General features: G+C 40.8%; 1 protein-coding gene across 3 annotated transcripts in view; it reads left to right on the plus strand.

Moving 5' to 3' along the window:
• Positions 1-26,625, plus strand: part of mcat (malonyl CoA:ACP acyltransferase (mitochondrial)) — a 93,390-nt gene that overhangs the window by 12,067 nt on the left and 54,698 nt on the right. The window contains exons 3-4 of one of the 3 annotated variants that reach the window (XR_009446879.1): positions 3,196-3,413; positions 7,092-8,428. Coding sequence is in view for 2 of the 3 variants with exons in the window: in XM_048549160.2 (XP_048405117.2) it covers positions 3,196-3,413; positions 7,092-7,514 (641 nt within the window). In the remaining variant the exon portion in view is untranslated. Of the gene's footprint in view, positions 1-3,195; positions 3,414-7,091; positions 14,678-26,625 lie in introns of those variants that run through there. The other 2 variants (XM_059652412.1, XM_048549160.2) reach the window with 2 other exon arrangements.

Raw genomic sequence — 26,625 nt, forward strand, 5'->3', positions numbered from 1 at the left:
TGTACCCTACATTTTACTATCCTCCATGTGCCTATCCAAAAGTCCCTTAAAAGTCTCTATAATATATCTGACTCCACTACCACTGCTGACAGCGCATCCCACATACCCACCACTCTTTGTGTAAAGAACCTACCTCTGACATCTCCCCTATATCTTCCTCCAATCACCTTAAAATTATGCCCCCTTGTAATAGTCATTTCTGCCCTGTGAAAAATTCTCTGACTAACCACTATCTGTGCCTCTCATCATCTTGTGCACCTCAATCAAGTCAACTCTCATCCTTCTTCACTCCAATGAAAAAAGCCCTAGATCCCTCAAGCTTTCCACATATAAGACTTGCTCTCCAGTCCAGGTACAATCCTGGTAAATCTCCTCTGCACCCTCTATAAAGCTTCCACATCCTTCCTGAAGTGAGGTGACCAGAACTGAACACAATATTCCAAGTGTGGTCTAACCAGAGTTTTATAGAACTGCAGCATAACCTCGCAGCTCTTAAACTCAACTCCCCAGCCGATTGAAAGCTGACACACCATATGCCTTCTTTACAACGCTATCAACTTGGGTAGAACTTTGAGGGATCTATGGACGTGGACCCCAAGATCGCTCTGCTCCTTCACACTGCCAAGAATCCTGCCTTTAACCCTGTATTCTGCATTCAAATTGAATCACTTCCAAAATGAATCACTTCACACTTTTCTGGGTTGGATTCCATCTGCCACTTCTTTGCCCAGCTCTTCTTCCTGTCAATGTCACCGTTGCAACCTCCAACAGCTCTCCACGCTGTCCACAACTCTATCAACCTTCGTGTCATCAGCAAACTTACTAACCCACCCTTCCACTTCCTCATCCAAGTCATTTTATAAAGATCACAAAGAGCAGCGGTCCCAGAACAGATCCCTGCGGAACACCACTAGTCACCGAGTTCAAGGCTGAACACTTTCCATCTACTACCACCCTCTGTCTTCTATTGGACAGCCAGTTTAGTATCCAGACAGCCAAATTTCCCTGAGTCCCATGCCTCGATGCTTTCTGAATGAGCCTACTATGTGGAACCTTATCAAATGCTTTGCTAAAATCCATATACACCACATCCATTGTTCTGCCTTCATGTGACAATGTGTTTTGGCACGTCCTCAAAGAATTCATTAAAGCTTGTGAGGCATGATATGCCCCTCACAAAGCCATGCTGACTATTTCTAATCAAACTGTGCTTTGCCAAATAATCATAAATACTATCTCTCAGAATCCTCTCCGGTAATTTGCCTACCATAAAAGAAAGACTGACCAGCCTGTAATTCCCAGGATTCTCGCTATTCCCTTTCTTGAACAAGGGAATGACATTTGCCACCCTCCAATCTTCTGGTACTACTCCTGTGGACAGTGAGGATGCAAAGATCATTGTCAAAGGGGCAGCAATCTCTTACCTCGCTTCCTGTAGCAGCTTTGGGTGTAATCCATCTGGCCCATGGGACTTATCTATCCTCATGTTTTTCAAAATTTCTAGAACATCCTCTTTCCTAAATCAACGTGTTTGAGATTATCTACCTGTTTCATGCTGTCCTGACAAGCGTCAAGATCCCTCACTGGTGAATACTGAAGCAAAAGTATTCATTAAGGACCTCCCCTACCACCTCTGACTCTGTGCACAAGTTCCCCCCACTATCCCTGATCGGCCCTACCCTCACTCTGGCCATCCTCTTGTTCCTCACATAAACATAGAACGCCTTGGGGTTTTCCTTGATCCGATCCGCCAAGGTTTTCTCATTCCTCCTTCTAGCTCTCCTAAGTCCATTCTTCAGTTCCTTCCTGGCTACCTTGTAGTCCTCTAGAGCCCTGTCCAATCCTTGCTTTCTCAACCTTAAGTAAGCTTCCCTCTTCCCCTTGACTAGATGTTCCATACATCTTGTCATCCAAGGTTCCTTCACCTTACCCTCCCTTCTTTGCCTCTGTGGGACAAACCTATCCAGTACTTGTAGCTACTGCTCCCTCAACAACCTCCACATTTCTGTCATGCATTTCTCTGAGAACATCTGATCCCAATTTATGCTCCGCAGTTCTTGCCTAATAGCATTGTAATTCCCCTTCCCCCAATTAAATACTTTCCCATACCGTCTGCTCCTATCCCTCTCCATGACGATAGAAAAGATCAGGGAGGTGTGATCACTATCACCGAAATGCTCTCCCACTGCGAGAGCTGACGCCTGGCCTGGTTCATTGCCAAGCACCAAATTCAATATGGCCTCCCCTCTAGTCGGCCAATCTACGCATTGAGTCAGAAATCCTTCGTGGACACACCTGACAAAATCTGATCCCACCAAACTGTTTGCACTTAGGAGGTTCCAGTCTATATTAGGGAAGTTGACTGTCACCCATGACAACAATCCTATTATTTCTGAAGATGAGTAAGTTGATCTTTCTAGTGTTTTAGCCAATATCTATCGCTCCAAAAACATTTTACTTTATCATTTATCTCATTGCTGTATGGGGGACCTTTTTCTCATGTGGAAATTGGCTGGTGCGTTTTCCAACATTGCAACAAATAAGTACAACTTACCAGCCTGTCACAGCTCTGTCCTCATGAGTGGTACTGTGTAAAAGCAAGCTTAGAATTTTGGAACATTGTTGTCAAATTTTACACCATTTCCTGACTTACTACACCATGATTGTTGGATATCATCTGTCTCAATGTGATTTATCTAATATGTCGTTTAAGTAACTTAATTGAGACTACTTCTGTCTTGATAGCACCTTGCTCTACTTTTACACTACCTGCACTTGTTGTACATGCAATTCTTTTGGTTTAACAATCTCAATACCCAACTCCTTTAAAACTGAGGCAATGATGTATTTAATCTCTATGATGGCCTCACTTGGATTTAATCAATGCATTTATTGAAAATAAATTTATTATCATTCATGTTTTTTTCTTAACTTTGTTTGAAAATCCCTGTCAAACTTTCTGAACTTTATTTTTGTAGCTTTGCTATATTTGGGGTCCTCATTTTCTTTTTAGTATTAGCCTCGTAAATGCCAGTTCTCTTCTACGAACCTTAACCATCAATCGCCCGACTTAGATTTTTCTCAGTTCCCAATTGATTTAAATCTATTTGTGAAATCTGGGAGGCGCAGAACATGAAATGAAAGTGAGTAATTTGAAACCGAAGCTGTGTTTACCAGTGTTGTTCTCCATGACAGCTCTCTATGCAGTGAAAGTGCGGGCAGAGGCAATGCAGGAGGCATCAGAATCCATTCCCAGTGGCATGTTATCTGTTATGGGGCAGGCAGGATCCAAATTCAAGTATGCCTGCCTGGAGGCTCGAGAACATTGCAAGACCTTGGGAATCGAGGATCCTGTATGTGAAGTGGCTAACTACCTCTTTCCCAATGGACGTGTGATTGCTGGAAATTTACAGGTAAGCAGCGGAAATGTGAAATTCTTTTCTTCTAGATGAATCACACATACATTAAACTGTTTCAGTGTTGAGTCAGAGACATAAATTATACTTTCGTCTCACATATCAGTGAATTTAAGGTCAAGTAAAGGCATGACCACATAATATTATTTCAGCCAAAAAGCAAATGGCTGCGCAAATTTATCAATATATCAACACAATCAATGACAAGCATAAGAATAATGTGTGGGATATTTTTAAGTCTTTAATTCGCAGTGAACAACTGTATTTAAGCACAATGTAGCATCAAATTTCAAAGACATACATGTATGGCCACATGTTGGTTTCAAAGAATGATAATGGTTCGCACCTATTTTGGTCACAGCTGACAGTTATGGCTTTTGAAAGTAACTTTTGCAATGTTCTCCTCATTTTTCAGTTCCCAGTTCAACATTTTGCCTTTCTTGATTACAATAGCCCAGTCTTCTGCTGTCAGTAACATTTATCAGTTCCTTTTACCTGAATGGTGCAGGATCACCCTCCTCTGCTGAAAGGAACTCTGTTACCAAACTGGCCATTGGCAAAGGGACAATAAGAGAAACTTGCTGTCCCAATAAGGAGGACTGCAACATAGTGGCAATGTTACCAGTAATCTAGCTATTTTGACTTGGGGAGGAATTTAAAATTCAGATTATTTAACAATGCTGAAATTATCATAAATACACCTAATTTCCTTCAGGGAAGGAATTCTGTTATTCTCACCTGGTTTGGCCTACATGTGACTCCAAAACTACAGCAAGGCACTCAATTCTTAACTGCCCTTTGAAACAATTGAGCAAGGCACTCAGCTGTATCAACCAGTGACAGAGAAAAGTGCTGGGACCTACACTACATGGGTGTCCACCACATGGACTGAAGTGGTTCAGAAAGATAGCTCATTACTTTCTCGATGACAATAGGGCACATCCCAAAAATCTTTCTTTTGAAAGAAAGTGCGACCTATGTGTGGATGTGGATCAAAGTAATTTCAGACCCTCAGAAAATAACTAGTAAATTTTACAAGGGATTATTCTTTGGGGAAAGAAGTGTTATCTAAATCTCCATTTTGATGCAGTGTTGCCATCTGATGACCACACAGTGATATTACATCAGAAAACACTTGGCAAAATCCAAAGTCATTAAGAAGTATTTTGGTTTGTTTGGTGCATTTATTTTATTCAAAGGCGAGAAGTGGGTCTGAATTTTCAAAGAGTTTGACTGAGTTTGAAGCTCTTTTAAAAATGATGGGCAGGACCCTGATTGTGGGAATCTCGTTCCTAATCCCATTCCTGTTTCCACGAACATTTGTCGAGCAGGATAAGGATGCGACAGTAAGCCTGCGTGCAGCACTCCTGCTCTTTGTGGTTGCATTGCAAGGGTGAGTAGGCTAAACCTTGTACTTCTATAAGACCACTCATGCCAGGCCCCCTCAAAGGAGTCGTGAACCATGGAGGAACTCCAGTCCCAAGGAGGATACCAAAAACTGTTACCTACAATTCTTTCCTTGACAGGCTTCGAAGTACAAAAAGACTGATTTTTCCCATTTTGGTAGTTGGATTCTGTATCCAGGTTTGGTGTGTTTTTGTAGCTAAGGTTCTTTATCGGACTGTGTCCCACAAAAGTAACTTGATCATTAAATTCATATCATTGAATTCCTGTGGTGTGGAAGCAGGTCAGTTAGCCCATCAAATCTGCACCGATCCTCTGAACAGCATCCCACCCAAACCCCCCCCCCCCCCCCCCACCCCCCCCACCCTATCCCCATAACACTATATTTTCCACAACTAACCCACCTAACGCACACATCCCTGGACACTACGGGCAATTTAGCATCCACCTAACCTGCACACCTTTGGACTGTGGGAGGAAACTGGAGCACCCGGAGGAAACCCACACAGACACGGGGAGAATGTGCAAACTGCACACGGACAGTCACCTGAGGGTGGAATCAAACTTGGGTCTCTGGCACTGTGAGCCACTGAGCCAGCATTGATCAGTGTTGTGTAAATGTTCAAAGATATTAGCATATTTTCCAAATGAAATGGGTGCTGTAATGCATTAATGTTGACAGAAGCATTGCTTGGGTACTCTGGCCTCATGATTTGAAAATATTTAAAAATCCAAAAGCCCTTTAAATTTTTGAACACAAAAAATATTTTGCAACTTTTAATTACAAAAAACAGACACCTGCTTCTGGACTGCAATACTTGACAGGCCATCTAGTAAAACATAAAGGGACCAAAACACATGGGCATCGGTTTTTCCTGTTACAGTAAACTGAATTGTTTTATTTGGAAGGGTCTGGTTTCACAGTTGAGATTATTATGAATGCTTGACTGAGTTTCAGATGTTTAAAACAGTGTTGCCTAGCCTTTTTGCATGGGGAGCACGTGCCTGTTTTTCTCTCACTCACAGGCAATTGCGAAAACTTAGGAAGTATAAAGTTTATTATAACATTAAATGTGGTTTTGAAAAAATGCAAAATTTACATAAATTGCTAATTAAATATGTGTAATTAATGAAAATGATCATTGTGCCAAGAAACAGACAGCTGATAGAACCTTTCTTTACCACCTCATTTGAGTGGCAAAGTAAGACTGTGATGAAGATGAGACTCCAGGCCCTGGTCCCAGAAAAGTCGGGACATCAGGGCTGATGGATTTGACTAACATTGACTATGTGTTCTCCTCTGGTGATGGCCACTCTGAGCTCATGTTGGTGGAATTCACACAAAAGTGAGGCTTGCAAGCAGACTGCCATTCAGTCTTAGTTTTCTTCAGCTTCCATTCTGCTTATGGATAGACTTTTGGGCTGGAGGTTTTTGTCTGGTTGGCTGATGCCATTTACCCCTTTGAAACTTCAGGGGGAGGAGGGTAGGAAAGCAACAGCAAGGACACCCTCTGAATTTCCCTCTACCTTCAAACTCAGCAGAGTGGGTACATAAAATCCAGCCCATCGGTGACCTCACTTGTGTGGTATTTCAGATCTCTTCTTCAAAATGTAAAATAATCTGCCTCACATTTTACCTGGATGACTAGGTTGCTTCAGAATCAACATCAGCATTTAGTTTTCTGATATTACTACACTTCACCTGCAGGATTTCATAAAGTTCACTCACTACACTCAATATTTTAATTGCACGTTTAATGTGGCCTTTATTAAGCAGTACAAAGTCAGTGACAGCTGAAAACTCCTATTTTCAGCCTGCAACCAGTGCTGAGTTAGTTTAGCTTGACCATGAGGAATGGAAGAGGAAAACTACTCCCAGCTCCTGTGTCTAATGGCTATCCAGTGACTGCCAATGGAAAGTTTACTTGTAAGCATTATGTTGATTGAGGATGATGATCAGCTGTAATTCCCATTCCTCTTCATAAACAAGTATTTCCTTGTTTAATCCTGCTTCCTTTACTTTAATAGTGATTTAAAACAATCCTTTCCTTCTTGCTGTCTATGCCTTTTCCCAAAGCGGATAGAAAGTTTGTGACTTTTACTTATGTTATATTCATCTTTGCTACTTTTAACAACCTGGGATTCATTCACAAATGACAAAACAATTTTCAGTAATATTGATCTTCATTACCACTTTAGTTAGTAAAAAAAACATTCTGAATGAAGTTACTGCAATGATGAGATTCAAGAAGTATTTTTCTTTTGACACAGGCTCTTGAATATTTGCAGCAGAATTGCCGAAAGTTCCACTTTCTGCGAACTAAACTTCTGCCAGTCAGTGGTGCCTTCCACACCCGCCTCATGGCATCAGCAGCTGAGCCACTCCATGATATCTTGAAGGGAATCAGCATCGAGAAACCTCTGATATCTGTCTACTCCAATGTGGATGCCAAAAAGTACATGAACAGTAAACACATTCGGCAACTTTTGGTGAAACAGCTGGTGATGCCTGTAAAATGGGAACAAACTATGCACGCCATGTATGAACGAGAACAGGGGATTGATTTTCCAGATACGTATGAGGTAGGTCCAGGGACCCAGCTTGGAACCATGTTGAAAAACTGCAACCTGAAGGCTTGGAGATTCTATCAACATATAGATGTGAAATTAAAGGATGAGACTGAGGAAGAATGAAGTTTTTTTTGTGCAGAAAAACTGGTAAAAGATTAATTTTTCTTGCTGTTAATTATCGAACATTTCACTTTTGCCTGGTGTGTTCCATCAGGCTGAAAGCAATTTGTATAACTTGAACTGGTAGAAATTGCTCTTTGCAATTAAGTGGTGGTTTAATGACTTTACACAAAGTGAACTGTTGAGTTGTAACTGTGCTGAAGGTGATGTGAAGAATTTGAATCAGCAAGGAGTTGTATTATCTGTCAGATTTTGAGCAGAGTTTTTAGGACATAAAATCTCTCGGGTGGCCCAAATAAAATAAACACAAGAAAGTGTCTGGCTGAAAACCTAATCAGAGAAATTCTGCTTTTAATGTGCACACTTATGTTTCTTTAACTGTGTATTGCACATCATGTTATATGTTTCAAACAGGCACACGTCCTTTTCCATGTCTAGAGAATATTTAATTTTTGTCCCAGTTCTTTTAAAAAAAATCGGCTGTGATGAGAAAGCTACTTGGATTCCTATGAAGAGAATTAACTTTGATTTCTGAACTTCTGTTTTTTTCTTCTACTATTTCTGTCCAATGGCAACTGGATGGTTTGTACAAACAAAGTAACATATTTCCTGTCAATCCAAAACCTGAGCTATTGTTACTGGTACATCTGAGATTGTGTGCTCAAATGTCGTAGCTACCCTCTTATTGCGGTACTGGTCACTGGATCTCATGTGGAATGTCAATCATGTTCCTTGCAAAGTTTGTGCTTTCCATCAACCTGGGTGTAAAAGATTGCTAAGTTGATGAATTCTGGCTACTTTTTAATGCATCTTTAATTTTTGTGATAATTCCAGGAACAGCAGGTCTTGATTTCCTGTGCAATACCCCAGTGGGCATAATAAAGAAGGAAAGAGAAGATATTTAAAAATATTGGCAGGTAAAATCAAAGAAAACCAAAATATCATTATATTGAGAGGGTAAATAAGGAATGGTACTGCTTATCAGAGATGTACAAGGTAACTTATGCAGAAGACGTGGACAGGATACTTAATGAGTATTTTGTCTCTGTCATCACAAAGAATGACAAACATTCTACTGGGAGCAAATACAAGCTACAATAAGCATAATGAAAGACGAAGTACTGGAGGGATTGACATCTTTGAAGTTGGATATATGGCCGGGCTGGATGCATTGTATCCCAGGCTGTTCAAGAAATCAGGGAGGAAAGTACATGTGCTCGGAGGATAATTTTTCAATCCTCACCAGTTACAGGTCAGGTATCAGGGTTTGGAGGGTGTGAGGGATACACCAAATAATAGACCTGTCAGCCTGACTTCGGTGGTTGGCAAATTATTCGATCAATTCTGAGAGACAGGATGAACTGCCTCTTTGTAAAGCATCGATTACTAAATGGTAGTCAGCATGGATTTGTTCATGAATAGCCATGACTTACCAACTTAGTTGAATTTTTGAGGAATTAACGAGTACAATTGAGGGTAGTATAGTGGATGTTGTCTGCATGGACTTTAAGTCAGAAAAGCAGAAGTGAAAAGTATGCAGGAAAATGTGGTGAGTTGGCAGCAGACACTAAGAGTAATGGATGTTTTTCTGTATGGAAGGCTGGTTTTGATAGCATTTCTCAGGGCTCAAAAGTTCACAACTTATTGTACATTAATCTGTAGATTATAAATGTGGGATGCATTATTGGGAACTTTACAAAAACGTGGCCTTGTAGTTGATAATGAAGAGGATATTTGACTCCAGAATTATGTTAACATTTTGATTTGAGTGGATGGAAAAGTGACAAACTGAATTCAGTCTTGTGATGTGTTTAGTAATATACTTGATGGGCAAACAGTGCAAGTGAATGTACGATAAGTGGTCTAATATTGAGAATGGTAAAGCAAGTGCGAGACCTAGCAGTGCATGCCCACAGGTAGATAAGCTGGTAAATAAAGCCTATGAGATGCATTTTTGCATTGTGTACCTTGTTCAAAAAAAGAAAGTAAGGATGTGATGCTGGAACTGCATAAAATATGGTTAGGCCACAGCTGAAACTTTGTGAACAATCTTATCCCTCCTGTACTGTAGTGATATAATGTTTTGATTACTGAGGAGATTTACAACAGTGTTGCCAGGGCTTGAAAATTACAGTTATGAGAACAGATTGCATAGGCTAGTGTTGTTTTCCCTAGACCAGAGGAGTCCAAGGTCGGATTTAATTGGAGTGTACTAAACAAAGGTGGGCTTGAATAGAGTGCACAGGGAAAACCTGCTTCCTCTAGTGGAGATGTTAGTTACCATGGTCACAGATTTAAAGTGGTTGTTGGGAGGATTTGATAGGACACGAGAATGTGTCCATCCAGAAAGTAGTGGGTGTCTGGAATTCACTGACTTATTTTGATGGCAGAGGCAGAAGCCCTCAACTTGTTTGAACGATACCTGGACATTTGCACATGAAGCTCTGTAAGCTGCAAGTCTGTGAACAATGGGCTGAATAGCCTGTTCTGGCCCCATCTTCTTCTATTTATTTTTAAATAGGTTAATTTTATAAACCAAATATTTAGAATACATGTAAATGCAATAGCTGTTTTTGTTTCTCCTCTACTATTCCAGTGTATGTTCACAAACTCACATTGTTAAATCAACACTAATTTGAAGCACAGGGAGGAAGATACTGGTGTATTTAAATGTATCCCATGAAGGCAGACTTCAGCACTGACTGGCCGTGAGCCAACCTGCCAGAGTGAATGTAGTATCAGTTGTAGTCTGCCAGGCTCAAGCATGTTGAACTGAACAGCTTCCTTCTGCGTTCAGTCGATTTATAGTTCTCTGAGGATATTCTCTCAGTTAGAGACAACAGTTACCTCGTCAATTGGGTCCTCCTCATCTGTGGAAAACCCAAATTGTGACTGAAACACGTGACAGAAACTAACATTGCAATATTCCTATAACACCCTCTGGGTACAGAATGGGCATTCTTTGTTTACGCTGCATCTGATAAGTTGGATATGACTTGAGTGCTTGATGCTAATACAACATGACTGCCTTTCTCAACATGATATGCACAACGGTTATAGATAAATTAGAACACTAGCCATGCAGATCTGCTGGAGGCCTGGGAGGGGCATATGGAGGCCAGGGAGGATCCCTTCTTCATAAAATAAGTGCTTGTCAAAAAAACAAGATTCATTTCAAAATTCATATTAACAATTTGAAGATGAATTTCAATACCCATTGTGCAGATATTAAATTACCAAAAAAAGAAATTATTTTACACACAACCACCATTTTAGAAAAGGAAAAGTAGCAATTTGAAAGTGTTTTAAAAGATATATTTGTTCTTTATTAACTGTGGGACAAATAATTTGTGACTAATTTTTCCCAATTGCTGGTGCCTACATTTACATTTTGCTGTATTGTCTTTACACACTAAATTATCTTCTGATACGTTATTCTCATGGGAAGATAGAATGTGGGTTTTAATTACACCACAGTCATCATGAGCAGGTCAGATGAACTGCAATTAAGTGATGACCTTCTTCACCATCACACTAAATGCTGTTTAGTGCTTCCGAATACAAAACACATTGCCTGTAAAATGAACCTGTTAAAGTAATAATTACCTTAGGACCAGAACAGGCCATTCAGCCCATTGTTTTTCATCTGACACCAACACAATCTAACCACCTGTTTTAATCCTGCTTCCAGGACCTGGTGCAAAGCCTTGCCTGCTGTACAGCATTTACTATTCTCAGAAACAGTAGAAAAAGAAAGAGTATTAAACCACAAAACAAACAACAACAAAAAATGATAAACCCATACTTGTAAGCTTGATTGCTGAGATTCCTAAGATCATTTGTGCCAAACTCAATTCATTTAAGTATTGAGTTGACAGCTTCAGGTTTGATGGCAGGAAGATGACCGAAAGATCCTTATGACATCTGTCACTGTCAAGTAAATGATGATGCAGATGGCAAAGTTTCCACCCGGATGAACTTTATTGGGTATTAGTTCTCGGAACATAAGTGGCTGCTGCCTTGTTTGTTCCTGTCACATGCGGCACTGGGACTACACACCAGAGTCTAGCCTCAATTTTATGGCCTGGCAGCCAAGCGTTCCCTCCCTTTTGGAGCAGGTACTATGTTGTGGGGAAAAACTTGGTGTCTGTGCTGAAAACTGTGCAAATGAATAGATGTTCTACCTGGGATACAAGTCACGCAATCATATGTTTATACTCCTGGGAGACATAGACTTCCTTACAGAAACTGCTTTTTACTGTAAAGATGATTTAAAGATATTGAGAGGAAGCTTGAAATCTAACGGTAACTTTCTGGATTCTCCCACTGTATGCTATCTCAGGTCACTGGTCATTTCCCTCCTTTCAAAGCAGGAAAACCTGAGGCTTCTCCTTCATTCCTGATAACTCAGCCCTATGACCTAAGAATCAGCCTCGTGGCTATTGCCCTACTGCAATGTCCCAATATTTCTGCCAGGAGGAGGCACTATGCATATTTAAAAACTGAAAGAACTGTGGATGCTGTAAGTCAGGAACAAAAACAGAAGTTGCTGGAAAAGCCCAACTGATCTGGCAGCATCTGTGAAGAAAAAAATCAGAGTTAAGGTTTTGGGTCCAGTGACTCTCCCTCAGAACAGTTTTGATTTTTTTTTCTTCACAGAAGCTGCGAACATTTCTAGTAACTTCTGCTTTTGACCATGCATATTTATCCTATTTTGAGGGACAAACAATGATATTAGTAAAAGTAGTGGTGTAGGCTACTTTGATATCACTAAGGGATTGATGCAGTAACCTAATGAGGATGGAAAATGCTAAAGAAAAGCATGTCATTTCTTAAATCCCACATTTGCAGAGTAACTTAGGATGCACCATATGTCTTGGGTGGGATCTTGTTCAGTTTGATTGTAAAATGATTAAATTGCGGGTCCCAATGAATGCAGTGTAGCAATATGTCTGTCTCGCTTATTACTGAGCTTGTGCATTGGATAAGAAGGATGACACATTCCCTAATTCAACTATTGTTTTGTTGAAGAAAGTAAATCTAGTGACCCATCCAATTTGTACAGTGTGCCATGACAGTACATTAAAATTTCATTGGAAATGCTAGTTTGACTGAATAGAATTAAGTTAGCAGCTGTTGTGAGTGAATTTGATATGGGAACACTTGGTGACAGTTAGAGATGTTTTAATATTGCACATCATATCCCAAGGCTCTTGGTTCAAAATGTATTTGGTATTCGACTTTAAAATTAGGAAGCTTTTTACATTGTGCTCCAAAGTCCACCCCTGCACTAAAGTAAAACAGATTATGGTTAGTACTGTTATCTCAGAGTGCCAGGGACCTGGGTTTGATTCCAGCCTTGGGTGATTGTGCAAACTCCAAAAAGACACAATCTCCCTGTGTCTTTCTCCAGTTTCCTCCCACAGTCCAAAGATGTACGGATTAGGTGGATTGGCCATGGGAAATGCAAGGTTACAGGGATTGGGAAAGCAGCTGTGTCTGGGTGGGTTGGTCTTTGGGGCTGATGTGGACTCTATATGGGCTGCTTCCACGCTGTAGGGATTCTGTGATCAGTAAACAAAATCATAAAAGGGCAGTATCTTTAGTAAGAAATCTACTAAAAACTGTATTGAGTGAATTCAAATGTGAGAGAAGCCTTTGTCAGGAATTAAATTTATAAGTAAAACCAAAAAGGTGAACAGATCAAAAATTGTCCCTTTTAAGTTTGGCCAGGTTATCAATGAACCCCAGGAGCAAACCCTTCGGGATGAGAGTTGGAAAACAGAAAAATCAGGAGCAGCACTGTCATAGTATGATGATAAGTGGTGAGGGAAACTAAGTCAATGGAATATCACCAGATGATTAGCAAAGAGCAAGAAAGGAAAGAAGTCGTGCGAAAATACCCAAAGTGAGTGAGTAAATACCATACAATATGATGTGAACCTTGGGTGGCTTGTTGTAGAGTGCTGGCACAGGTCCAGCTTTGTTTGAGTGTCTGTTGGGCTGCAGCACATGTACCATGAGTAAATATCAGCAATAGAATCATCTATCTTTCAGCACAAGACAAGGTTTATTAAATCGTAGTAACTATGTGCAGGTTACATTAACTGAGGCATTTGACTATTATTAACGAGAAATAGAGAAGACGCATGTCTCCATGAGAAGACTGTGATCATCTATTGTCTATCTGAACTGACAGTTATTCTACCCAGTATGTGTTATATACCAGAATAGACGGAACTTCAAGTTAGCTTATACGTTGACCCTTTCATTTCCATTACCTTTATATAATATGTCCTTCCAAGCTATTTCTCTCTTTGTAACCTTATGAAACAACTACATTACATTTATCGTACACTTCTTTTCTCTGACTTCATGTGGATGGCACAGTGGTTAGCACTGCTGTCCCCCAGTATCAGGCACCCGATTTGATTCCAGTGTAGAGTGTGGAGGTTACGCATTCTCCTGTTTCTGCCAGGCGCGCCAGTTTCCTTCCATGCTCCAACGATGTGCAGATAGGTGGAATGGTAATGTTAAATTGACCCGTAGTGACCAGGGATGTGTAGTTTAGGTTGGTTAGCTATGGTAAATATGGGGATAGGGCGGACGTGTGGGGCAGGTCAGGATGCTCTTTGGAGGGTTGGTATGGACTCGATGGGCTGAATGGCCTCTTTCTGTACTATAGGAATTTTATGATTCACAAATTTAAACAAACTGGTGTTTGGACAATTTTTTTCGGAATATAATGCTTGAGACATGGAACAACCACATTTGTAAATCATTAGCTTGAGGGTGGTTAACCTTGATATTGATCTTTAGATTATTTCTCCTCTGAAGGATCCTTAATCTCATGGATATCATTCACTGAGGATTTGGTTCACCATTGATGATGATGGTGGTCCATCAACTTCACTGGATGACCTTTGATCCTATCATGGAAGACAACTGTGATGATGAAAGAAGTAGTTTCATGCTTCTTGCCTTGTACTGGCCATGTGACTGATCTTTCTCAAGATGGTGAATGTGTCGAATGTCTTCGGTCATGCTATGTGATCTTTTGCTTGGTGTATTTGATTATTTTTGCACTCATCATCAAAAGATATTGAGTATTTTATGTCACCCGTGTGTGTCGGACATGCTGTGCTGTTAATACTGATAAATTAAAAGTTCACCAATGATCACAGATTGACTGTATGTTCCATTTCACTGTTTGGTTATTCCAGTATATGCCGATGGTTATCATTTCAAGACTTTCTAATAGTTTCAGGGATAGAAAATTCCAGTAGTCCCTGAAACTGAACTTCTCCCATGCTGATAGTGTGAAGTAATTCTCAAATTCCTCTAAAGTACATTTTCATAGTTGAAACTTCATAGATTCACCCATTACTATTGGGAGGTCGATTTAAAGTCTTCTGTTTTGTTGAAAGTGTTTTCTGAGATTAGTGGATGATATTGGGTGACCTTAAAAAGGTTTATAAAATCATGAGGGGCATGTGTAGGATGAACACTCGGGGTCTTTTTCCCAGGGTAGGGAAGTCTAAAACTATATGGCATAGGTTTAAGGCGAGAGGGAAAAGATTTAAAAAGGAGCTGTCGGGTAACTTTTTTTCATGCATCAGAGAAATGCAGTTAATGTTTCAGATCTGGTATTCTAAGGTTTTTTTCAGCCCTCAGGATTCGCCTGTGATTTTCCCTGGCATTTGCTTTTGGCAATTTGGAAAGATATCACCAAAGTTAGATTCTTTTTGAACTGTAAAAGCTCTGATACAGATCTGATACTGATCAAAAGATAGATACCCATCTTGCAGAGACTTAATCATGATCTGTCCTCCACCATAGGTGATTGAAACAGCCCCTAAGACTAGCTTAGGAAGGAGGAGTGGGGGCAAGGCACCAGTGGTTTTTATCTGGCCATCACATCATATTATAAAACGGAGGCACCAATGGGATGACTACATCTAAGAATCAGCAGAAGAGTCACCTATCTGTCATTAACAGGACAAGGTTTATTACATCTCAGTAAGGTGGTTATATTAGCCCTAAAGCTTATTAACTATTACTAACTAGAGATGGAAATCGTAGATTTTACTAGTAGAATGTGCCCCAACTGCCTGTTGCACCACTCTGGTTGTGTTATATATCAGAACAGACACCTCCTCAACTCAGCTCATAAATTAATCCCTGCACATCCATTACTTTAATCAACACTATGGAACAGTTTCGAATTCAATAAGGTCTCCGAAGGTAAGACAGTTCAAAAATGAAAAGAACAAGCGAGACAAAGACACCAGTTAGAGTTAAGAGAATGGTTTGCTGATTCTTCGCAAAGCAAGTTTATAATTGCGTATATAGTAATGGCAACCCAGATATGAGAAGCCACTGAACAATGTGCAGGTCAGAAAGGTATGGGATTGTAGCCTCAGTGTGAGCTCTTGGGACTTTTTTTTCTTGTTATTTTAATATCTGTGTTATCATGCACAACCAAACAATATTTTCCCTGTCACCAAATTAATTGTGGTATATTTCATGTATTAACTACCATCATTTAATCAATTAATTTGTGTGCAAAACCCATTAAAGGCACTGCGATAATGTCAAAGGTGAGGAAGAGGTAGGGAGAGAGCGAGGGGTTATTGAGGTGTACGTAAATAAGCTTTACCATGTTTTAAAATGTAACTTTCATTTTAATCTTTCAATATTACTGCCTCTATTGGGCAGCCATAGAATTGTACAGCATGGAAACAGATCATTTGGTCCATCACTGACCTGATATCCCAAATTATATGTCAACAACAGAATTGTCTTCAGTCACAATCTGTAACCTCATTGTCCAATATATCCCCCAGTCTGCCATTACCATCAAGCCAGGAGTTCAACCCTGTTTTAATGAAGGTTTTGCGATGGCATGCTTGTAGTAGCACCAGGCATACCTAAAAGTAAAATGTTAACCTGATGAAGCTACCATACATGATGATTTGTCTACCAAAAAGAAGCAGCAGCAAATGGTAGGTAGAGCTAGGTAATTCCACAACAAGTGATCAGATCTAAGCTCTGCAGTCCTGCCACATCCAGTTGTGAGTGGTGATGGACTATTAAACAACTCACCGGAGGAGGAGGCTTCACAGATATCCCCGTCCTCAATTCTGGATGAGCTCAGCACATAACTGCAAATGATAAGACTGAAGCTTTTTCAGCAATTTTCAGCCAGAAGTACCATGTAGATAGTCCATCTTGATCTCCTCCAAAAGAGGTCAAAGCCTTACTGTTACCAGTAATTCAGTCAATTTGCTTCACTCCATGTGATATCAAGAAATGGCCAAAGGCACTGAATACTGCAAAGGCTATGGGCCCTGACAACATTGCAGGATTGATACTGAAGGCCCGTGCCCCAGAACCAGTTGTGCCCCTAGCAAGACTGTTCCAGTAGAGCTACGGTTTGGGCATCTTCCTGACAATGTGGAAAATTGTTCAGATGCGTCCTTTCCCCATAATCCAACCGGGCAAATTATCACTCCATCAGTCTACTCTTGGTCATCAGTAAAGTGAATAGAAGGTGTTGTCAACAGTACTATTAAGCAGCACCTGCTCAGTGATGCCCAGTTTGGGTTCTGCCAGAGCACTCAGCTCCTAACCCCATTAAAACCTTATTTCAAGCATGAACAAAAGAGCTGAATTCCAGAGGTGAGGGTCCTCAATGTGCATTTGACTTAAGTGTAACAAAAAGGAGCCCTAGCAAAACTGCAGTCAATGGGAATCAGAGGAACAAAGTCTCCACTGGTTGGAGTCATACCTGACAGAGGAAAATGGTTGAGATAGTTGAAAATCAATTATATCAGTCCTGGGCTATCTCTGCAGGCATTCATCAGGGTGATATCCTCGGCCCAACCAACTTCACAGTTTCATCAATAGCCATTCCTCCATCGTAAGGTCAGAAGTGATGGATGTTCGCTGATGATTGTACAATGTTCAGGACCATTCTCCACTTGCCTGGTTGACTGAAGCTTCAACAATTTGTCAAGAAACTTGTCACCATCCAGGACAAAAGCAGTCTGCTCTATTGACACCCCATCCAACACCTTCAATATTCATTCCCTGTGGCTTCAATGTACAGTGACAACAGTGTATATCATTTACTTAGCTGACCCCACACTCCTTCAGCAGCACCTCCCAAACCTGAAGGATAAGGGCAGCAAATGCATGAGAATAATATTTTCTGCAAGTTTTCTTCCAAGTCTCTCACCATCCTGACTTGAAATCAGATCACTGTTGCTTCATGAAAATCTGGGAACTTCCTTCTTGACAGCATTGTAGATTTCTCTACACACAGTGCAGTGGTTCAAGAAGGTGGCTCCCAGGACCTTCTCAAGGACAGTTAGGAATGGACAATAAATGCTGGCCTGGCCAGTGACCCCCACATACAATGTACAAAAAGCAACTCTCTAGAATGTTCTCATCCAAGAGACAGTGCAAGAAAATTGTAGAATTAAAGCAGTGGGTGACAGTCTAATGGCGCAGAGACCGGCCTCACCAACGTGGGGAATCCCTCTGCTATTGTAATTGGTCTTATGATGAAATCCTGTATTGTACCTGTTTTGTATGTTGCATGCCAGCAATATGTGAATATTGTAACATTCAGGGAACAGGCTATTTCAAAGATACAATTTATTGTGTAAATATTTTCGTTCCATTCAGTACTGTGAGGTCTATTCTGAATTTTTCAATAAGTCATGCAGAACAGTTTAAGACTTACTGAACAGTCAATTGTAGCAATTCTAAAATTGGTGAACTTTTTTTTGGATAATCCAGAATGTTCAAATAATTATGCTGACAACTAATTTAGGATTGTCAGCTGGGCTCATAGTGTAGTACAGCTATATGCACTGGAAGCTACATAGATTAATACACAGGTCCCTATTCTTTGTAGATAGAAAGAACATGTACACACTCTGTGCCTGTTCCAATGCAACAAAGCAGGTGTCAACCATTCACTGCATCATTGCTCAAGACAATGCCCCGATCAAACAGTCAACTTGACTATTTGAGCATTTAAACAAAGATCCTGGGAGTTCAGTTTCAATCATTGATAATTGACATATTCTTCAAGGTAATGCCTCTATTATTCAGAGTCCATTTGCTAATCAATCAGTACTGTACTCTCATGTAGCATGAATGCTGATTTCTCCCTCCAATTTCTATTGCAAATTGTATTGTACTCATCCAGACAGAGAAAATTTTCAAAAAATGTGTCTTTTTGAGCAATATTCAATCTCTGTTTTACCATATGATCTTTTTGATCATCCAACGGACTAAAGGAAAAGGTTGTTATCCTTAAGCTGCAGTCACTGAAAGACTTAGGATCATGGAGGAAAGGCTGTATTTCAAAAGGTGCTGCAGTTACAGGCTGTGAACAGTCAGGAATCAGGGGAAATCCTGGCAACTAGGAAGTGAAGCTCAAAGTTGGAGTTATTGCTGGAGGCTCAGAAGAAGCCATGTGCTATTAGTTCAGTGTAGCTAAAAGCAAGTGTAAAGGAAACCCACAAGAAGTGTTTGATTAAAAGCTTCAACAGTATGGAAAGAATTACCCCAGTATCTAAATGATCTGGGTAATGGAGAAAATGTTCTGATGCCTTTGGTGCATGCACAGATGTGTTGTACTGTAAGCTGCCATTGGGCACAATAGTGCAATATTTAAGAGCTGAACTGTATTGCAAGTTAGTGCAACATATGTTGTGATGCACTGGTGAGGCTGGTTCAATGCTGATGCCGACTGCCATAGATGGAGGCTGCAGGCAGCTACTCTCCATGGATCATGCCCTGACCTGTTAGGGAATAGTGACCAACATGGGTGCCCAGAGAAGACCCCAGTGAGCTAAAGCCACCAGCTTACCATTCTCACTTTCAAGTCTGGAATTGGCATTGCCTAGTTTCTCAACGATACCTGCGAGCATAGTAACCTGCACATAAAGGATTGAGATTTGTTGCTTGCAAATACGGCCCTTGCATTAGTAGCGAGATTTTCACCTAGACATTTAAACATTAGGGCAAAAAGCAAAATAATTTTTCCCTCACTGTCAAGAAACTCATTTTTCCACTATCGACATATTTTCCCAGCCTGTTCACCATTGCAAATGTTGTTGTGACACTGGGAACATTCTGCCCATGCTGTTGAAGCTTTCAATGTTGCACTAATTGTTGTTGCATTTGAAATTTGGCATTCTTGCATTCGTTGTGGTGAATGCAAGATGAAAAACTTTGACAGCATGTCTCCCCTTGCAGCAATGCACAGATTCTTTGATACCTAGAGTTAGACAAAGACAAGGCAGATAATGAAGGACACTCGGATTACGGTTCTGACCAATGTCATAGCTCCGTGGGCAAACAAGCATGAGAAGTTGAGAGGCCAGTAAATTATGGTATATAAGTGAATATGATGCACTGAGTTGAAAATCAAGACTTCTAGGAATGGCAATTTTTGAATTACTTCTGGTGATGTCCTATGTACAGAGTTAAGAAAGATTAGGGGTTAATGTGCAGTTGGAAAGTTGACATAGAAGTGAGTCCTTCCTACTGTTTTAGTATGTTGAAACAATTTCTGAAATGAGATTTGAGAAATCTCACTTGAGAAATTGCAACAGGTGAAATTTAATGTGCAGTATTATAAAGTGATACATTTGACGGGAGAATGCCAAGAATCATTGTACGCTATTCGGTTTTTAAGGGAATGCAGGAATGCAGAGAACTAAGAATGTGTGAACACAAATCTTTGAATGTAGTAAGCCAAGTTAAGAAACCTGATAAAAGAACTTTGAATTCTTGTTTTTATCTGTAGATATAGAGAGTACAAAAGCCAAGGAAGTTGTGCTAAACCTTTAAACAATATTGTATTACAATCCCTGGAGAGACCAATAATTTTTAAAAAGATATTTAAATTTCCAGTGACTGATTCAATGAATTTCACAACAAGGTTTCAAATTTTAAGGCTTTTACTGTAAGAAAATAAAACTAACAGAAATGGTTTCGAACCACTGCCTACACATGACTGTCCAATTCTTCAAGTATCTTCCAAACCCAGCTGACAGAGAAGTGGACAATGAAACACCTCTGATCTAATGCCAAGTAGTGGAACAGAGAGGGAGGAAGGTGAGGATATCCTCTTATCATTGTAGCTGCTGCCATATCCTGCAATGTTTTTAAAACCCTAAGTCTTTTAATGAATGATTGAGAGTAGTGAATGGGTGAGTGGGTAAGTAGAGAGGTGGGCAGATGGGCGAGGCAGGCTGATGCTTGATTTGTAAATTTACTAATCCCCTAGGATGTAGATAGTGAGAGATTCGGCAATAGTATTTACACCCCCATGATAGAAACAAAGCGGCCAACAGAAAGACAATTCTATAATTTGTTATACTTTCAATTCAGCTGGTCATAGTTTAGGATTACAGCCTATCAATTTGCCACATTATGCACATCATTGTAAGCAGCAGTCTGTAACTTTACACACTGGCCCTTGTTGATAGAACTACGCTGTGATGTGGTTTTCAACCTCTGGCACTCTCCCCAAGATTCTCACTCAGATGACAAAACAGTATTGACAATATTGAATGATTTGTATGAAAACAAGGTTATAGAGATATAGAGTCATACAGCACAGAAACAGGCCCTTTGGCCCACCATATCTTTGCTAACCAACAAACACCAAGAAGTACTAAATCCCACTTACCTGCCCTTAGACCATAGCCTACTATACCTTGGCATTTTAAGTGCTCATCCCGATGCTGCTTAAATGTTGTGATAATACCTGCCTTAACACCCTCTCAGGCAGCACATTCCATATTTCTACCACCCTCTGGTGAAAAGCATTTCCCTTAGATCTCCTTTAAGCCACTTTCTCCTGACCTTAACTTATGCCCTCCAGTCTTAGACATGCCTGCAATGGGAAGAGATTCTCACAATCTACTCTACGTCTCTCATAATTTAGTGTACCTCAATTAGGTACCCTGCAGCCTCCTCTGCTCCAAGTAAAACAGACCCAGTTTTTCCTGTCTCTCCTCATAACTGAAACCTTTCATCCCAGGTAACATCCTGGTGTATCTCCTCTGTACCCTCTCCTGTGCAAACGCGTCTTTTTGATAGTGCGGTGACCAGAACTGCACACAGTATTCCATCTGTGGCATAACCAATGTTTTATAAAGTTGTAACAGAATTTCCTTGCTTCCATATTCTATACCTTGCCTAATGAAGGCAAACAGTATGCCTTTTTCTTTACCAACCTGTCTACTTGTGCTGACACCTTCTAGGACCAATAGACACCAAATCTCTTTGTTCTTCAGAGTTTCCTAAGGCTTTAACATTCATTGTGTATATTCTTCCCTTATTGGACCTCCCAAACTGCATCATCTCACATTTATTAAGATAAAATTCCTTCTTGCATTGCTCTGTCCAGTTAACCAGCTGATTAATATCAGATTGTAGCCTAAGACCATCATCCTCACAAACAACAACGCCGACCAATTTTCACATTATCTGCAAACTTACAAATTCTACCTTCTACATTTACATCCAAGTTGTCAATGTATACAACAAACCACGAGGTGTTCTAAAGTGGGCAAGTTTGTTTCCTATGCTTCTTGTTGTTGAGCTGTGAAAGTATGTATGAGGTTTGAAAATCCTATTTGATTTAAAAAAATCGCAAGATTGATTCACCAAGATGATCCCAGAGAAAAAAAACTGATGAGTAATATAATGAAAGATATGAAATGGTATTCATTAGAGCAGAATATTAACAGAGGATCTGTAGAAGTGCCCAATGTTTTGAAAAGGTTTGTGAAGGTTTACAGCACAAAATTATTTCCACTAGTCAGTAAACCATTATAAATTACATCTGAATTTAGGATTAGTATTTGAAGTATGAGAGGAATGGGATTGTGGGGTTGGAGAAAATTTTCATGTAAGGTCTAATTAGAATATCAATTGCATTACCACAGGTTGCTTTTGAAGTTAAGATTATTGGAACATTTAAGTGAAAATTAAATAATGTCTAAAGGATATCGGGAAAAAGCAGGGAAATCAGATTAGAATGGAGCTAGTACTGTTACAGACAGAATGGACAAATTAGGCTTGGCAACATTCCAGGATTGTCTTTAAGCCTCCAGTAATTAAAGATTCATCTCCTGGAGACAATGTGAACAGTCCTGGAGAAAAATCATAGGATATGAAAAATGTTTTCTCAATCTCACAGTTTCTATATTGTTGAAACAGTAGGGGATAGGGAAATCCCTGGAAATTACAGACCAGTAATTCTTACCCCTGTGGTCAGCAAGGTTTTGGAAAGAATTCTGAGGGATAGGATTTATGACTATTTGGAAAAGCATACCGTGATTAAAGGGAGTCAGCATGGCTTTGTGAGGGGCAGGTCATGCCTTACAAATCTTATTGAGTTCTTTGAGGAAGTCACGAGACAGGTTGGCGAGGGTCGTACATGGACTTCAGCAAGGCATTTGTTAAGGTTCCCCACGGGAGGCTCATTCATAAAGTCAGGAGGTATGGGATACAGGGAGATTTGGCTGTCTGGATTCACAATTGGTTGGCTGACAGGAGGCAGAGAGTGGTTGTAGATGGTAAGTATTCTGCCTGGAGGTCAGTGCTGAGTGGTGTTCCACAGGGCTCTGTTCTTGGGCCTCTGCTCTTTGTAGTTTTTATAAATGACTTGAGTGAGGAGGTTGAGGGGTGGGTTAGTATGTTTGCTGATGACACAAAGGTTGGAGGTGCCGTTGATAGTATCGAGGGCTACTGCAGACTTCAGCGAGACATTGACAGTATGCAGAGCTGGGCTGAGAAATGGCAGATGGAGTTCAACCTGGATAAATGCATTTTGGAACGTCAATCTTAAATGCTGAATATAGGATTAAAGGCAGGATTCTCGGCAGTGTGGAGGAACAGCGGGATCTTGGTGTTCAAGTGCATAGCTCCCTCAAAGTTGCCACCCAGGTGGATAAGGTTGTTAAGAAAGCATATGGTGTTTTGGCTTTCATTAACAGGGGGATTGAGTTTAAGAGCTGCGAGATTATGCTGCAGCTCTACAAAACCCTGGTGAGACCACACTTGGAATATTGTGTCCAGTTCTGGTCGCCCTATTATAGGAAAGATGTGGAGGCTTTGGAGAGGGTGCAAAGGAGGTTTACCAAGATGCTGCCTCGATTGGAGGGCTTGTCTTGTGAGGAGAGGTTGACTGAGCTCGGACTTTTCTCTCTGGAGAGAAGGAGGAAGAGAGGTGACCTGATTGAGGTGTACAAGGTAATGAGAGGCATAGATAGAGTCGATAGCCAGAGACTTTTCCCCAGAGCAGGATTGATTGCCACGAGGGGTCATAGTTTTAAGGTGTTAGGAGGAAGGTATAGAGGAGACGTCAGAGGGAGGTTCTTCACCCAGACAGTTGTGAGCGCATGGAATCGTTTGCCAGTGGTAGTTGTGGAAGCAGAGTCATTAGTGACATTTAAGCGACTGCTGGACATGCACATGGACAGCAGTGAATTGAGGGGAATGTAGGTTAGGTTATTTTATTTTTGGATTAGGATTATTCCACAGCACAGCATCGTGGGCCGAAGGGCCTGTACTGTGCTGTACTTTTCTATGTTCTATGTTCTATGAAACCAGATGCAGGACTGAAGCAGTGGATTGGGGGGGTCTTTGGATATTTGGACATGCTGATTTTTTAGAAAATGTTCCTGTAAGTTTCAATTTCTGATGGGCAGTTCCCCTGCCTACTGCACGCGCACACAGCTCCCCATGGGTGTCACCAACTCTGAGTTAGAGACCGAGATTTCTGACAGTTCTGCAGTATTTACCCAGGTAGAAACCCAAGATTATTAGACAGACTAAAACCTAATTTAACATCTAAGTAACTACACAACTGACCCCCACTCACTGACTGCCACTGCTACTTCGACCAAGGGACTATTTCTGAATCAAATCCCATCTCCCCTGACTCAACATCTACCATCTGATCATTCACTTGTTCAACTACCCCCAATGTGACCCTTTGCTTCAACACCATTTTCCTCCTCTATTTCAAATCCCTTAATGCTTTTAGCATGTAAATAACAATCTCAAGCTCGAACATAGTCAATGACTGAGTCTCCACCACACACTGCCAGCCCACTCTGAGTTGAGAATTCCAAAGATTCACCACCCTCTGGGTGAAGAAATTCCTCCTCATCTCTATATGGCTTTCCTCATTCTAAGACTGTGTTCCCTAGCTCCAGACTACCACCTCTCCCAGCCAGGGAACACATCCTTCCTGCAAGTACCTTGTCAATCACTGTAAGTATTGCAAACACATGAATGAGCTCACTTCTCATTCTTCCAACTCCGGAGATTTTTCCTCATTGGACAATCCCTACATCCCATGAATTAGTTTGGTGAACCTTTGTTGCACACGCTGTATAGCAAGTACAAGTTTCTGTAGGTAAAAAGAACTAGACTAGGCAGAATACTCCAGGTGTTGTCTCAGCAAGGCGCTATACCAGTGCAGTATGACGTCTTTAACCCCATACTCAAATTCTCATATCATCATGCCAAGACACCACTTTTTTTTTCACTCGTTGCTTGCAGTATCTGCAGTTTCATTTTCAGTGACTTATGAACAATGATATGCATTGAGTAATTCATTCTTTTTAAGGGTGCAGAAAAGATTTACCAGGATGTTACCAGTCTGGAGGCTTTAAGTTATAAGGAGAGGCTAGATAGGCTGGACTTTTTTCCCTGGAGGGTAGGAGGTTGAGGTGTGATCTTTTTGAGGTTTATAAAATCATGAGGTGCATAAATAAGTGAATGTCAAAGGCCTTTTCCCTGGGGTAGGGAAATTCAAAACTAGAGGGCATATTTTTCAGGAGTGGAGGGAAACATTTAAAAGGAACCCGAGGGTCAACTTTTTCACATAGAGACTGGTCCAAATTTATAGTGAACTACCAGAGGAAGTGGGAGATGTAGGTATAGTTACAACATTTAAAAGACATTTGGACAGGTATATGAACAGGTAAGTTTAGAAGGATATGGGCCAAATGCAGGCAAGTTTAATTTGAGAAACCTGGTCACATGGACGAGTTGGACCGAGGGTTTGTTTCTGTGCTGTATGAGTCTATGAATAATTTCTCAGTATTTAATGTGATTGAGCAATTGCAGAGTTAAATTGTATTTAGCTTAGTTACGGTTAGTTGTAAGCATTTTTTGTAAGTGAGAGTAGCCATATGGCTCAGGTCAAAAGTAACATCATGGTTTTATGCTCTTAAGGCTGGCAAGTAAATATGGTTAAAAGCATTTACTCAAAAACAGAGCAATGCTTTGATAATAAAATATGAGGCTGGATGAACACAGCAGGCCCAGCAGCATCTCAGGAGCACAAAAGCTGATGTTTCGGGCCTAGACCCTTCATCAGAGAGGGGGATGGGGTGAGGGTTCTGGAAGGTTGCAGGAACAGCAACTCATATTCCGCTTGGGAACCCTGCAGCCCAATGGTATCAATGTGGACTTCACCAGCTTCAAAATCTCCCCTCCCCCCCACTGCACCACACAACCAGCCCAGCTCTTCCCCTCCACCCACTGCATCCCAAAACCAGTCCAACCTGTCTCTGCCTCCCTAACCTGTTCTCCCTCTCACCCATCCCTTCCTCCCACCCCAAGCCGCACCTCCATCTCCTACCTACTAACCTCATCCCACCTCCTTGACCTGTCCGTCTTCCCTGGACTGACCTATCCCCTCCCTACCTCCCCACCTATACTCTCTCCACCTATCTTCTTTTCTCTCCATCTTTGGTCCGCCTCCCCCTCTCTCCCTATTTATTCCAGAACCCTCACCCCATCCCCCTCTCTGATGAAGGGTCTAGGCCCGAAACGTCAGCTTTTGTGCTCCTGAGATGCTGCTGGGCCTGCTGTGTTCATCCAGCCTCACATTTTATTATCTTGGATTCTCCAGCATCTGCAGTTCCCATTATCACAGAGCAATGCTTTGGATGGGTTTTGTTTTATAAATTAAAATCTGACAGGGCCACATATGGTCATTTTGAATTTTACATATTTTGCTGTATCTTATAATGGTAATTTGTCGCCTTTGTTTTGACAT

Source organism: Stegostoma tigrinum, chromosome 18 (assembly GCF_030684315.1).
Source record: "Stegostoma tigrinum isolate sSteTig4 chromosome 18, sSteTig4.hap1, whole genome shotgun sequence".
Classification (NCBI taxonomy): domain Eukaryota; kingdom Metazoa; phylum Chordata; class Chondrichthyes; order Orectolobiformes; family Stegostomatidae; genus Stegostoma; species Stegostoma tigrinum.